Source organism: Alosa sapidissima, chromosome 17 (assembly GCF_018492685.1).
Source record: "Alosa sapidissima isolate fAloSap1 chromosome 17, fAloSap1.pri, whole genome shotgun sequence".
Classification (NCBI taxonomy): domain Eukaryota; kingdom Metazoa; phylum Chordata; class Actinopteri; order Clupeiformes; family Clupeidae; genus Alosa; species Alosa sapidissima.
The window spans coordinates 17741131-17756131 of record NC_055973.1 but is presented as its reverse complement, the minus strand read 5'-3'; the positions used below and the strand labels follow the sequence as shown (position 1 = coordinate 17756131).

Here is a 15001-nt window from a genome sequence, read left to right as displayed (position 1 = left end):
AGCTTTGGAAAGTTAAGACGGTGAACTTTGATTTCCCAGCTTCTCTAGAGCTAACATGCAATGCAACTTTTCATAGGTAGTTAGCTTCAATTAACACCCGGATCTCTTTATATGGGCAAAGATGGCAGCGTTAGTTCCTTTTTGTAGGCAAATTTCAGAGGTATATTTGCAGCTGTGCCAGTCCACGTACTACTATACGTCATTAACCACCTTAGTCCAGACTACTGAAGTTTGGAAACTATCATGGTTCAAACTTACAAAGTACTATGTCAGTACAACAGTTTTGGGAAACAGCCGTAATTTTGATGCTGGTTAGTTGAACGATGCATCGTACCATGTCAGTAAAAAGCTAACCTCCATATAGTTGCATGGGAACCGCACCCCTGGTTGGCAGGCAAAGAGTAAGGCACTGATCTCAAAAGAACGCTGGATAGAGTCAAAGTCCTTTTAGGCAAGTCCCCTCACTCGGCGGCCATCTTGCAATGCACTTTGGGCTCGTAATCGGGCAACCGCACACCGCACGTGTGCAAGACTTCACAACACCAAGCTGTGAGATCATAACACATGATTGGCACAATGTATTCATAATATATCACATGACTGTCTGGCACAGTGTATTCACATGTCGACTTTTGGTGGCAGAAGGTGTGGGATATGTATAGATAACATACCTTTCTGTGAAGGATTCTTTGAGTGCTGTGTCTCCTCATTAGAACGTTTCTCTTATTCTAAAACTGACACCACAGAGGCGGCCATGTTGGGACCACTTCAGTTATTGCCTATTTACTTAGAGGCCAGTGCACAAGTGGAATGTTCATACGTGTATGGGCAGAACACTGGTGAATTACAGACAAAATCCCATTGTTTGGCCACTGAGGTCAAATTTTTTATTTTGTTTATTCATCTATACTGCTTCCTTCATTTTGAAGTTTCTTTAAAGATGGCATAAAATGGAAAGCCGTTTTTTTCTTTGCTTTGTTGAATAAGGAGAGTTCAGTGCATGGCCACATGCAAGCTATCATGAACCGGAAACATTTGCAAATTTTGGACTTTGAAATTACCACAAAAAAAACGGGTGAATCTGAACAAAGACAGACTGTGACACAAATACAGACTGTGATGTAATCCATTCTTCTGATCATCACCCCCTCCACATGTTACATTATCACTTTGAGTTGGAGATTCAGGTAGAAGTTGCTGGAGGCATTTGTGAATGGTCTTTGGCCACAAAGCAGCCAATCAGCATAAAGCTTACTTAAAGGTGCTCTAAGCGATGCTGGGTAACGTCACTTCTGTTGACTTTCAAACAAAACAGAGAGCTAGCTTGCTACTTCCTCCCCCTCCCTCCTGTGCTGCTCCCGTGCAATTCAAACTCTTCTAAACGCGCATCTTGTCTGTGATTTGCTGGAACAGTTTGTTATGTTTTTATGGGCTAGGTTTGGCCAGGTTGTTTTTGTTGCCGTTTTTGGAGCCTGGGCTGTCTACAGAGATCACATTTTTTTTACAGTGCACACAAACAATTTACACCTGTCAAAAGCAGCCAATCAAGTTACACACCTCCCTTCAGCAGCCTACAGCATGAAAGTAGCATGTAGCATGGAAGATCAAACCAATCTTAACATTAAAGGAAGGGAAAATAAAATTGCTTCAATAAAATAGAAGATAAAATATAAAGCTTTTGTGTCACTTAGAAATATTACAGTTTAATTTTAAAGGAGAATTCCGGTGTGATATTGACCTTAAGTGTGTTGAAACATGATACCGAGTGTGAACGTATGTCTCATAGCTCACCTCGGCTTGTCCCCTCTACTCAGAAATCTGCCACTAGTTAGCCAATGCTACCAACAGGGTTTCGTTGTGGTGCCTCGGGCATCGGCCTAGCCATGAAAATAAATCACTGTTTTACACCATTTACGAGGCTCAAAGTAGCCTAATAATTCAGTGGAAATGCATGGATTCCAGTTGCTGCTACTGGAAGCAACTGAATCCATGCATTTCCACGGAATTCGTTTTAGAATCTGACCCCTTATCAGTGGCGTAACTATAGTAGGTGCAGCAAGTGCAGTCGCACCAGGGCCCGTGACCTCCCGGGGCCCGTCGCTACCCCCGCAATGCATTTGCTGGAAAATTCTATACAGGTCCTTTCTGACTACCGGCGTGCCTTTGACCAGGCCAAGGCTACAGCGCAGACGCTCACAAATAAATGGGGGGTTCAGAGTACATTTGAAAATGTTAGAGCACGGAGAGTGAAGCGTCACTTGACGAACTATCGGAAGATGAGCACTTAACCGATGCAGAGAGATACTTCAAAGTGCAGGTATTTAATGCAACTCTGGACATCATAATCAGTCAGCTCTCCCAAAGATTTGCAAGTATGCGGGAAACTTGTCATGTGTTTGAGTCTTTACGTCCTATAACCCTTCAACTCGCAGGTGATGAACTGCTTGAAAAGGCAAGACGTTTGTCAGACCATTATAGCAGGGACATTGCACCGACATTCTCAACACAACTCCTCTAATTCAGGTCTTGCTTTAAAACAGATTTCACAGAAGTCATCTATTTTTCCACTTGCCAAAATGCTGGTGGTAGATTATGACAGTGTAACATCCACATTCGGGGAAGTGTGTACTGCTCTCATGTTGTTTCTGACATTGGCTGTGACTGTGGCAACAGCTGAGCGATCTTTTTCCAAACTCAAACTTATTAAGACCTACCTAAGGAGCAGCATGGGGCAGGAGAGGCTCAGTGGGTTAGCTATCCTGTCCATTGAAAATACGAGAGCCAGAGCATTAAATATTGCGAACATCGTTAACGATTTTGCACAATGAAAGGCTCGTAAGATGGCCTTCTAATAGCCTAGTTCACGCATATTGGGGATTGTATGCATATGAATGATTTTATTTGGTTTCTGCACGGTTAAATAAGTTAGGCTACATTAAGTTTTGTTTCTGCGCAGTGTGAATTTATAAGCAAGCAATCTACGCTTGCAGTTTCAGCAGAGGGTTGAAGAGGCGCATTGAGCGCATTGAGTGTTCCCATAATTCCATGCGAGTTGATGTTAATGCAGTAATATTAGATTACCCTGGCCTGCAGGCTGTTAATAAAATTATTTTTAATGTTTTTACATGTAATGGATCCTATGTAGTCGTGTGTTACTACTATGTAGTCGTGTGTTACTACTACTAAACTACTTCGGTGCCTCAGGCCCTTTGCATTAAACAATGGAAGTCACCCTTAATGTGTATTGCATGTATCAGAGTTAATTCATCCTGGGCCAAAGAATGTCGGTATGGGGCCCCGCGTAGCGCTCTCGCACCTGGGCCCACCATTGGTTTGTTACGCCACTGCCCCTTATCATACCTGTTTGTTCGTACTCGTCGCTCTACTTATCGTGACTAAATTCAAGATGGCGTCGAATGATAAAATTCCTTAAGGTACTGTCTGTATAAATCGTCTTGTAAATAATCTACCAGTGCTTTTTCAAAGTTCTCCATGTCCCGTTTTAAATGTCAAGGCCCTCGGAAGTCTACCAATGAAGTATGGAGCTACTTTGAGCCTCGTAAATGGTGTAAAACAGTGATTTATTTGCATGGCTAGGCCGATGCCCGAGGCACCACAACAAAACCCTGTTGGTAGCATTGGCTAACTAGCGCCAGATTTCTGAGTGCAGGGGACAAGCTGAGGTGAGCTATGAGACATACGTTCACACTCGGTATCATGTTTCAAGACACTTTAGGTCAAAATCACACCGGAATTCTCCTTTAAGTAAATTATTCCAGCAGATATTTGCTAAAGGGTCATTCTGGGCCCCCTTGACCAAGACACAATTGTTTGGGCCCTACCCCCCAGTACATGTGAAATAAATAAAAACAGAAATAATAAAAACAAAAATGCATTTTTGTTTTTATTATTTAAATAAGTAACACAATTGTTGGAGACAGTTTCCTTAATTATTTTCAAAGATTGATTTGATATGATTTTACCCTATGTATTAATTCTCTAATCTCAAATTGGTTATTAGACAACGTCATACATTAACTAGATAATTACATTAGACTTATAATCAAAATGGACATGGCATAAAAAATACAATTCACTTCACATATTCAATCTCCAACTTTCTCCTCTATCTAAAGGAAAGTGTACAAAGGCATAAGGATTGGCCAGGCAGTTAAATTAAGGGGAAACCATGTGATTTCAATAGTTTCCAGATATTTTTGTTGTGGCATTGATGGATATATTATAATTGTTTTGTTCAAACTGGTTAGTATCAATTTGTAAGTTATTAAGGAATGAATTAATTATAATATTAATCCCATGTAATCCCTTTTAGATCCATGTCTATGGTAAAAAAAGGCTAGCAGAATCTGGATGACCAACAAAATTACTTTAGTCAGTTTCATTGCTTCAATATTTTTGCTCATTAGTGCCACCTCAATGTCTCTATTACCCACCCTGCTTTAATTCGTACACAATCCTTTTGAAAGTGCTTTCCTCTGAGCATACTGTTTTATTTAGATCTTTACTTCAGTCTCATCTGAGTATGGCATCTAATGAAGACAGATATTTGCATAAAGATGAAGATAAAAATATCTTACCTTGCCAACATAAAGAGGATCATTGCCTGTGTACTCCTCCAGAACGAAGAACTGATTCCACACCCAGCTTCTTTTCTGCCTGTGGTGTGTTTCCCTAGAGTCCTCATCTGCTTGTGGACCTGACTGAAGAGCGTCAGTATCAGAGGTCAGACCCCAAGACCCAGTGTCCCTGAGCGAGAGCAGTGCAGCCAAAAGCCAGACCGCTCTGCACACACAAGGTCCACAAAATCTCATCTGGTGGTCCATCAGCAATCACCACCACAGTTGAGTAGTTCAATAACAGTGTTGACTGTCTCTGCCCCCAGAAAGAAAAATCAAGGGGAAAGGACAAGATAGGTTGATGATTCTGTGACTGCTTTAGATGGTCTAGACCTGGGAGTTGCGGAATTGTCACTCTGAGGCTTTGATTGTGGGTGACAGCAATGAAAATATTGCCCGCTTTGAGAACAGGAGACTGTCATTGAGTGTTGAGACAGGGAACGGCCACTGATGAGAAAGTCTTCCTTCTTCACAAGAGGGGTGTAGTAATTGGCACCTATCAGAACAGAGACAGAAAGACAGCTTGTGTGAGACAGAGAAAGTGGGTAGGGTGCGGTGGGGGTGAGGGGGAAGCTGGGTACTGCCATCAGCAAAATTGCCACGGTGACCGCAGTCACTTTATACAAGTAATATGCCTGCTGATGCAATGATAATGGCCTTTCCTACTACTGATGAGGGCTGTGAATGAACAGACAGTAGGTGTGGTAAATATAGTCAGAACACTGTCCTTCAGGTATAAGCACACGCCCCCGCTCTCTGACTTTGACATCACAGAATTGATTGAGGTTAAGTGTTAATAAGCATAAGCGAAAATGAACCACCATCTCAGTGTACACAGCACAAGCAAAGTGATTTGTGTTATATAAAAACTGGTGCAGGGCACAGGTGTTTGGAATACAAATTGAGAGACGTTCAGCTGTTTCAGTGCCTGAATACCCCCATTACCTGAGAATTACCATGCCAAGGTCATTAGCTGTGTCACGTTCTCTCTCCTTGTTGAAGAGCAGAGAGGAATGGCAGGTTTGCCACTCAAGAGTAACAAGGCACATGATCGCTGTGTGTGTGTGTGTGTGTGTGTGTGTGTGTGTGTGTGTGTGTGTTTGTGTGTCCTAGTCCATGGGATTAAAAATAAATCTGAGCTGTCAGCAACATGACGGACTCTCCCTTGACATCTACACGGACGTTCTCCCTTGACATCTACAGGAGTGTGTCAGTGTGCTCTAGTGTTGGCTGCACTGTTACCATCTACAAAACACACCATCATTAGACACACATACTGAGAAGGTTGCAGGCCATATCATTGGTTTGACAACTAACTTTAACACAACTGACTAGTATTCAGTGGTCTCTTCATTCCACTAAGCTACAAATGGCATGTATAGGATACATTGCTTTTCACAATGGATTTTGAGTGAGGATGTTGGTTGTTCAGCACATACTGTACACATAATTTTATAACCAGTTCACAAGTGTTTTTATCCTGTTTCTCTTGTCAATTTCTTGTCAAGTTTCAAATAACTGCCTTTCCTTGAATAACTGTCAGAAGATATGGCCCAGAACTGAATGATTTGGCAAATCATAATCATTTGGTAATCATTACTTGAACAGATTTCGATGTTTGATGACATTTTGATACTATTTGTTTTCTTAATATTAATTCAATTTTATTATATATAATGTATACTCCCCTCTATTTTGCAAGGAAAGTCAACATGATAAAAAAACAAAGCTGCAGACATTCTCACCAATGCAGTGTTTATTGCTGTCTTTGTAAAGTATTTAGCAGGTTGCACAGATTTCTGAATGAATGAATGAGCTAAACATTTATGAGAAAAGGCTCTAACTGAAATGAAAAGATAAGAGTGTATAATCAAACCTCCCTTTTTTATTTACCACCCCTTGCCTCTGTTGAAAGAAGAACATGAAGGAACAGACCAGAGGCCAATTTAAGTCAACCAGAGAAAGAGCACTCAAAGTTCACACAAGAGAAATCCCTGGAAGGGGGCTGTATTGGCGGAAGCTCTGTGATGCCCAGCTCTCATTTATTTCCTCCCTGGCCTCTCTTTTTCACTCCTCTACATATTGGCAGGTGCCTGGGCCGTAGAGATAATTGCCTCGGCATAAAGTGACCCCTCTCTACCCACACATACACACGCTAGCTAAGTCCTTTCTGCAGTTTCCTGCCCCAAGCTAAGCAGAAAACAGCAAACACCACATCCTGTTGAAATTAATATGGACATGCTCTTTTTGCTTTGCTTAAACACCTTATATTATCATATTCTCCCAATTAATCCTTAGATGCATGACATACCAACACCTACACTCTTCCATGAGTGGGGTCAAAAATAACCCCAATTAGAATGAATCCATTTTATGCTGTAAACTTAAGAAATTTCTTTCATTTTGGTTAAAGATGATGATTTGATGATGATAATGATGAGAACAATAATAATAATAATAATTTTTATGTTTTTAATTTGGATATATTTTTAAGATTGCCTCATGGCAACATAATGCAACATACCATAACGGTAAAAAGTGAAATAATTCCTATTTTTAAGAAGCTAACTTATTATTTTAAAACACCTATCCTTATAACTTAACACTAACACAAACATATTTATCTGGTTTCCAAAGCATTACAAATCTCATACTTAACAAAAATCTCATTTTAAACTCAGTTTTTGCCGCCAGACAACATTGTACCATTGTGGAATGAAAATCAATATTTTACAGATTGCAGTTATAATAATACAAATTATCATATGAAATCATCAAAATCACTGTTATTTACTAGTTAAAAGCTCCATAAATATCCCCAAACATTCTCAGGTACAGTAAACATATACACACACAACCACACACACACATCCATGAGTTTGCATACTTACTGTATGCATGTACTGTATGCATACTGATGCACACTCATGCACACACACATTACAACATCCACTTTCTCTCTGAGATCTGCACCTGACTTTCTGAAAGTTTAGTAAGCAATTTGTCTCAAAAGAGAAATACAGGGGGTAGGCCTATAGCAAATAGAGGGATCAGGCCTCAAACTTGGGGCTACAGGATAGCAAGTCTGCAGTTTCACCGCAACACCAAAAAGGCATGCATGTTGGTATGATAGTCAAGGCACATACTCATGACATTCTATAAAACTGCATTAAGCACACTCATGCACTTCACATATACAGGTGCTTCCCTATTTAGTATATTTGGTATGGCCATATGTGAGTCCGTTATGGTTCAATGTTGCCTCAGGGCAACATGTAGTTTTTTGTAATTTCCTATGACACCTACATTGATATGTAATGAAAAGTTGATGATAATACATCAGTAAAAGTATACCTGATAGTCAAAGTTGATCAAAATCAAAGGTTCCTAGGGTTAACCTTTGAAATTCCATAGAAAATGCTTGGGGTCATTTTTGACCCCACGTATGGAAAAGTGTGGTACTGATACAAAAAAATGCACCAATTAGATAAAAATCTAAATGGCCTCATGTCAAAGACAACCTATTTGAGGAATACATGGAAGATTAAACGATAACAATTTAAAATTACCAAGATATTGCAAAAAAAACAACTGCTGGGGTCATTTTTGACCCCACTTATGCATCTAAGGTTTAACAGGCGTATCAACATTTCCAACTGGGGGTGAATGTGTGTTCTCAGAGAGAGAGAGATGATGTGAGCTACAGTGTTAGTGCACCTCCTCAGGGTTGTAATCCTTTCTTATCAACCTGACTGCCGCTGCCCTGGCCAGAACTGTCAGTATTTAGGACACACATGTTCCTTTTAATATTTTTTAAGACAGTTGCTCCCAATTCCCAGTCCACCGATTTTTTGACCTGCTGGAGACTTTCAAGGTTAGAGTTTTATCACACGTTTTCTTGGTGTGAAGACCAAAAACTCTGTGGCACAGTGTGGAGGCTGGCCATTTTTCAAAAAAATAGACACTCATAAAAAAAGAGGCAAACTTTCTGATTTGGCTTCGACATGTAATGATGTGGGTAGAAAGTGGAGCAGAACTGGCTTCAGGGCACTGCAAGCCCACTGAAACAGTCCATGGTCTGGGTTTCTGTATCAGAGCATTTATAAGGACGTCAAACTTACAAAAGCCAGTGGTGTATTGGCCTTATGCTGGACCTAGTCAATAGGATTGTAAACCACATGCCAATGGTTTTATTGTCACATGTTGTTTCTCAGTGTAAAAATAAATCCTGTATCTTAGCAAAAGATAAGCAAGGGCTTTCAAACAAGACTACAGCATAATTAACATAATTAACTTTGGGTCTCATGGCAGTGAAAGAAAAGTGTTCCTATACATCTCATCCAGGCACGATACTTATCGTCATTAGTCATTTATCCAGATATATGACCACCCTAGGTCTCACATGTGTACACAAAACATGACTTGAACTCCAAACATCGGTGTTAATGAGATTTATAATTTCTTATTTGCAACAACCTTGTAAAAAACACCAGTTTGTGAATTTTCTCTCAGCAAATATAAACTCAGAACCAATAAAAGTGTTTTATATAAAAACAAATAACATGATAATGAATTGTTAATGCTGTGCCCTTGCCTTTAAGGAGAGTCCTTGATGGAAGCTGAACACATTCTGAAATACATGTTCTGTGAACCACTGGCTTGGGAGTGAAGGGAGAAAAGATGAGATGTAGGCCTATCGTAAGGGAAAAGAAAGAAATGAGAGTTGAATATATAAAGAAAAGGAGTAATAAACTCCAGAAAAGCCCCATATTCCTCACACCACTCTTTCCCTCTGCTTCCTCCGTTCCCCTCTCACTCTTCTAATCCCATTCGCCAGCTTCACAACGGGATTACTGGTGCTTAGTATCCGATGGTTCATTTTCCCTCTTTCATGTGCCCCTCAACAAGCTTGCTCATTTCACAGTCTGAAGGCAAACAGTGCGAGGAGGGACCATAACCAAACAAAACAAATGTACAGTCAAGAAAGGCTAAGCTTAGCTTAGCTTGTCTTACTGTCAGCTTCAGACCCTGACATATTCATATGCGCTCTAGGGCAATGGAAAACATAACATAAAATCCCGCATTAAGCAGAGCAGAGGAGGGACTCCTTTTCATCATTAGTCATTTCATGGCACCATATAAGTCACCCTGACACCACCTGTTCTATCAGTCTCTCATCAGTCACTGTCAACATGCTTAAATTGGAAAAAGCAATGGATATCAGGTCAGTTTCATCACAGAGAGAATTCTAGAAACATCCGCACAACAAAAATTCAAAGGTACATACTTAGGGTGGCTCCCCTGCTACTGTACATATTCTTCTGAAATCTACAGTGAGATCAGTGGAGAGAGAAATATTGTTTGGCTCGGTGTCTCTTCACAGACTAAGGTTGCATGTGATGATTTATGATCTCAATCACTCCAATATAAATATACCTTTAACTTACTTGTTGCTTCTTGTCGTTACTAAAAAGTTACATACAAAATCAACTTGGATCCATCACACATTGTAAAGAGGAGGCTTTCTATACTTAATAATGAACAATTAGCTCACACTTCAGCTTTGATAAACTTGGGCATTTCCTAACCTGTCTATTGCTCTATGAGTCTATTGGCCATTTGCCAGAGGTCATTTACCACATCATTCCAGCAAATTCACCAACAAGGCAGACTGAATGGAATCCAATGAACCAATGAACTAAGGCATTGCCTGTCCATAATGACCTGTTCTCATCAATGGATTGGACATGGCAGTCCTTCAAACATGGATTTCATTAAAATCAGTAAATAGATAAAAAAAGAGGTGTCAAAGTAAAATGCATCAGTCGTTCAAATGGGGCAGACTACATATGGTCAAGATGAAATCCTTAAACGCCTAAGCAAGATACTGCTAACACTGCAACTAATGAAAGTGAAGAAGAGTGTATAGAACCTTTCTGCACTATATCCACAGGACAGGATCAATAAACAACGTCTGAGTGTGCAAAGCCCTTATAAGAGCTATCTCTCCTAAATGATGAGCTAAAAATATAATATTTTATATCACAAGTAGGATTAAGGAGGAAAGGGAATAGGCTACCCATAAATGAAAAGTGGTTGAACCTTCTATTAGGAGGCACATAAATAAAGCTGAATAAAGAAAGGCATGTTGGTTAGTCTCTTCAATATGAAACATGCACATGATGATATTCAGGCAGATGTTGATTAATAGTTAACTTAATTCCTGACCATGGACAAGATTATTACCTAATCTTCTTCGAGTGTTTCCACTAATGCCTTAATTAAACAGACACAGATGAAACTGATGAAGGGCATTGTAAAACAACTATTTTTTTCTATTATTATTTGTATGCTACGCTACTCTGTATGGTTAGAGGCCAAGGCCTACACTGAAATCATTAGGAACCATCTGTTCCACATGTTATCATAACTTTCTTTTCCAAAACTGAAATAATATGTGAACTTTTCCTCTGAACATATAGTCTGGGATCATCATATGCCTATTATATCAGGAAAAAACTAGTCAGATATATTAAAACTACAAAGCCCTTTGACCCATAATTCCACTGCCTGTGATCTGCCTGAAACTGGGTGCAGAGATTATATAGTGCCCTATTCTGAGTTTGCAAATGGGCTACTACACCAACTCATCGACGGGATACTGCTACACACACACACTGAGCAATGTCGCAAGTCCACAGGCTGTTCCTTCAGTAAATTGTTAGACTATGTGTAAAATGCATTTTCGAAATAATGTTTTGGAAAATATGTTATGTCAACAACAAGCGCGCTATTTTGGTGATTCTTGTGACGACTGCGTTAAGTATTTTCTTTATTTTATTCCAGGGTAGACAAATGTTGTTCAAGCATGCTATTGATTCATGACCGATACAGCTGCCTGTTGTTTCAGATGCATTTTAAGTTGTAACCTATTGGTACATAACACACACGTCTCCATGAAGGAAGTTGGGTTGAATTCGACGCACCTGTTCAATGTTTCCGCGACGCTCGGATACATTATGAGGGCAGTTAACCCCCAAAATAGTTCAAATAGCCTATACAAGCGGATTCGACAGCGTTATATTATCTACGCTACTAAATGGAGAAATATACAGAGGATAGGCTAAATGATCAGTTCAGTACTAGTCTCGCTGTAAAATAAAATATTATTGTCCGGAGCGAGCAACTTCATTCTGCAACAGCCCCTGATAAACCACTCAAAAAGAGCTGCAGAGATACCGCCATCCACAGAATACTAATTGTATAATAAGTCACCAATCACACCATGTATTAGCCTACCCTTGAAAATATTTCGTAGAAACATCTTCTTCCGGCAATACCTCGAAATTGAGCTGAAGGCATTTGCTACAACAAACTCCACTTGATTAGGAACTTACCTTCTGCCACAGCGTCGGGTTTAACACTGAGAAGTTGATGGGAGCAAGATGCTATAAAGTTACGCTCTTATGGTCAGTCCTCCTTACAAGACGCACTGTTGCAAAAACATGTCTGATACTACTTTAATCGCCAGATAATCATGAATTTAGAATAGAAACAGGACGATAATGGAGTGCTGGCAGTAGAAATCAAAGAGGGTAAGAGCAGTGCACGTTCTGCTTCAGCCAATGGTGTGTGCAATGTTCAAGTAAACTACTCTCTCTCTCTCCCTGTCTCTCTCTCTCTCACTCTCTCTCTCCACGCCACATCATACCACCGATGTACGCGACACAATGTTTATTGTACATTTTGAAGCTGTGGGACCGTTAGGACTTCCGTGTCTCAGGTTTACACATTTTCAGGTTACCTAAGTCAGCTGTGTGATATGTTGGATTGAAAAGGGAAAAAAGAAGGTGAACGGCTTTTTCCCTTTTAATGACACTTTCATTAACAGACTTCAGTTCTATCTGGACAGTTACCTACTAATTTTCACAGACCTTAAAACTGATCAACAAAGGTACATCCATGTAGGCTTAGGTGTGTATCTTGTTATCCCATTGTCTGTTTTTTGTATCATTAACAGAATAATCCACTTTACAATAAGAGAGGGCTACCTTTGGTTGTGCTATTTGTTCTTCAGGCTGCAATCTAATGATCAATATTTTGAAATACAGCTTTCAGGCTAAGTTGCAGTTGATAGTAAAATAACTGATATTATGAAAGCACACCTTAGAACACATAGAATCACTCATTAGTAGGCTACCACTGAGCCTTTTAATAATTTAGTTGTGTCATGAAGTAAGAACCTCTGTACTGTGTCTTCTAGAAGACTTCAATATATATATATATATTGTATCCACAAGTACACACCTTAATTTCTGAACTTGTCTATAGCTGAGAGTATTCATTTCAAAACAGAGAAGACACTTCTTTTTAGTGTGCAATGTTGCTTTAGTGCTGCACAGCACATCACTGAAGTGACCCAAACCAGAATGCAGAGCAGCCTCTGTCTGTCAGAGGGGGTAAAACAGGCAGGACAGAGGAAGACACAGAGAAAGGCTTGGTAGAGAAAGAGTGATAGGTAAGGGCAGGATGGAGAGAAAGAAGGGAATGATGAGGCCAGAGGAAACAAAAATGGGGTTAGACTGAGGGCAACAGAAAAAAGGGGGCAGACAAAATAAAAATAGATAAGAGAATGAGAGAGAAACAGGGGAAGAATGGAATCAAGTGGAAGAGTAAATGCTTCCCTTAGTGAAGAAGGAGGGCCTGTGGGACCAGAACAGAATGAATGACAGAGAGGGGAAATAAATTGCTGCTGAGGAGAGTGAGAACACGGAGGGAGAGCTGAAAGAAATGGCCGAAGACAGCTAAAGACTCAGAGTGAGAGAGAGGTGACATCCTTGGAGAAAGATGGAAAGAATGGAGAGAGAGAGAGATGAGAAGAGAGGGGGAGCACCAGGTCAGTGTTGAGAGTTATTTAATTGTAGGCTGACATTGGGAGCACTGCTGCTCTGCTCTCCCCATCAATCACATGTGCTCGTGGGGTGGCCTGCAACAGTGACTCCCCCCCTGCCCTGTCCTCCCCTGGGTCCTGCCACTCCCTCCATCCTCCATACCTCTCCCTGGCACCACACTTGGCTTGCCGAGCCGGCTCAGACACATCTAGGATACCCCTCTCCCTGGTCTGGTGGTCTGTTAAGTGGTCCCAAACGTACAGTTGTACTGTAGTACTATTTCCCATCATTACTAAAATAAGTTTTCCAAATATTCTCCTTCCAAGTGTCCCCATATTGTCGAGTACAGCACAAACTATATATATTTGTAGTGTACATATATAGTACATATTGAATCAATCTTAAACCTTACCTTGTTGGACAACTTTAGTGAGATAGAGCTTAGCCTTCACAAGAACACCATGTTTAAATCGATCTGCTGCTGGACAAATGACAACAGGCTTTATTTTTTTATTATTATTTTTTTTTTTTTTTTTTTTAATAACCGCCATTTAATGTCAGTGAAAACAGATGATTGTCACATTGATTGCGCAATTTAAACTCCAAATAGAGTATTGATTTCCACCAAGGGCAGTTCATATTTTGTTTGATTGGTCCACTTGTCTGTTTTTTCAGTGTTGTTCTGGACTGCCCCTCATTTTAATTCCACAAAAGCACATCAAAAAAAAAAAAAAAACATAGACCCACTGGCAGATGCCTCCCACAAATATTCATATTCCCAATAGGGTCAACATCAAAGTACGACAGAGGAAGAGCTTTTATAACCAAAGTTCTGGGATCCACAGGGAATGAGTTTGATTGAGCATCCGTATGGTAAAGTAACTTACTTGATTATCGCATAGATTTGTCTCCCTGGGGTAGGTATTGCTGCAGTAGATACGTTCATGCACTTGGGATTATGGCATTATTATAATACATTCAGTTTCATGTCTCAAGTGACTGATGTAAGTGGACCAGAGTAGTATCAGACATAGAAGTAATGTACTGCTACTAGAGTATGTCTTTCAATTTGGTCAGTAGTACTCTCAGTGGACAAAATATAACAAATGAATATAAAATGAAATCTACAATAGAAGTTAGAATTGCGTATTGAGAATGTTTCTGTCACCAGTTGCATTCAACTTTTCTTCCTCACAGTTTTTTCCTGTTTCCTAAACAAATGTAGACCTTCTTGGAGTACTGCATTTGTGAACTATTCTAATTTGTCATAAATCATACAAACGTAAAACTTTACAGCACAGGTTTAGATCTGATAGAAATTGTTAACTCATTCATACCATTTAAACATTGACATTTCTTCAAAGGCATATACTGTATGTGTCTAAAGAAATTGCTCATCAAAGAATTACATCATCATCTATCACAATGATGGAAGTTGCAATAGACTTGCAAAAGACTAAGAAAAGCAGAGAG

General features: G+C 39.9%; 1 protein-coding gene and 1 long non-coding RNA gene across 2 annotated transcripts in view; one reads left to right on the top strand and one right to left on the bottom strand.

Moving 5' to 3' along the window:
* Nucleotides 1-12248, bottom strand: part of LOC121688772 (cadherin-7-like) — a 70269-nt gene extending 58021 nt beyond the window's left edge. Inside the window, exons 1-2 of the mRNA XM_042068607.1 lie at nt 12035-12248; nt 4599-5133 (exon numbers count right to left, since the gene is read on the bottom strand). Coding sequence (XP_041924541.1) covers nt 4599-4844 — 246 coding nt within the window. The 5' untranslated portion in view covers nt 4845-5133; nt 12035-12248. The remainder of the gene's footprint in view (nt 1-4598; nt 5134-12034) is intronic.
* Nucleotides 519-14628, top strand: LOC121688773. The gene is made up of 3 exons (XR_006024684.1): nt 519-602; nt 7905-7915; nt 14618-14628. It is a non-coding gene; the product is annotated as an uncharacterized LOC121688773 (long non-coding RNA).
* The last annotated feature ends 373 nt before the right edge of the window (nt 14629-15001 follow it).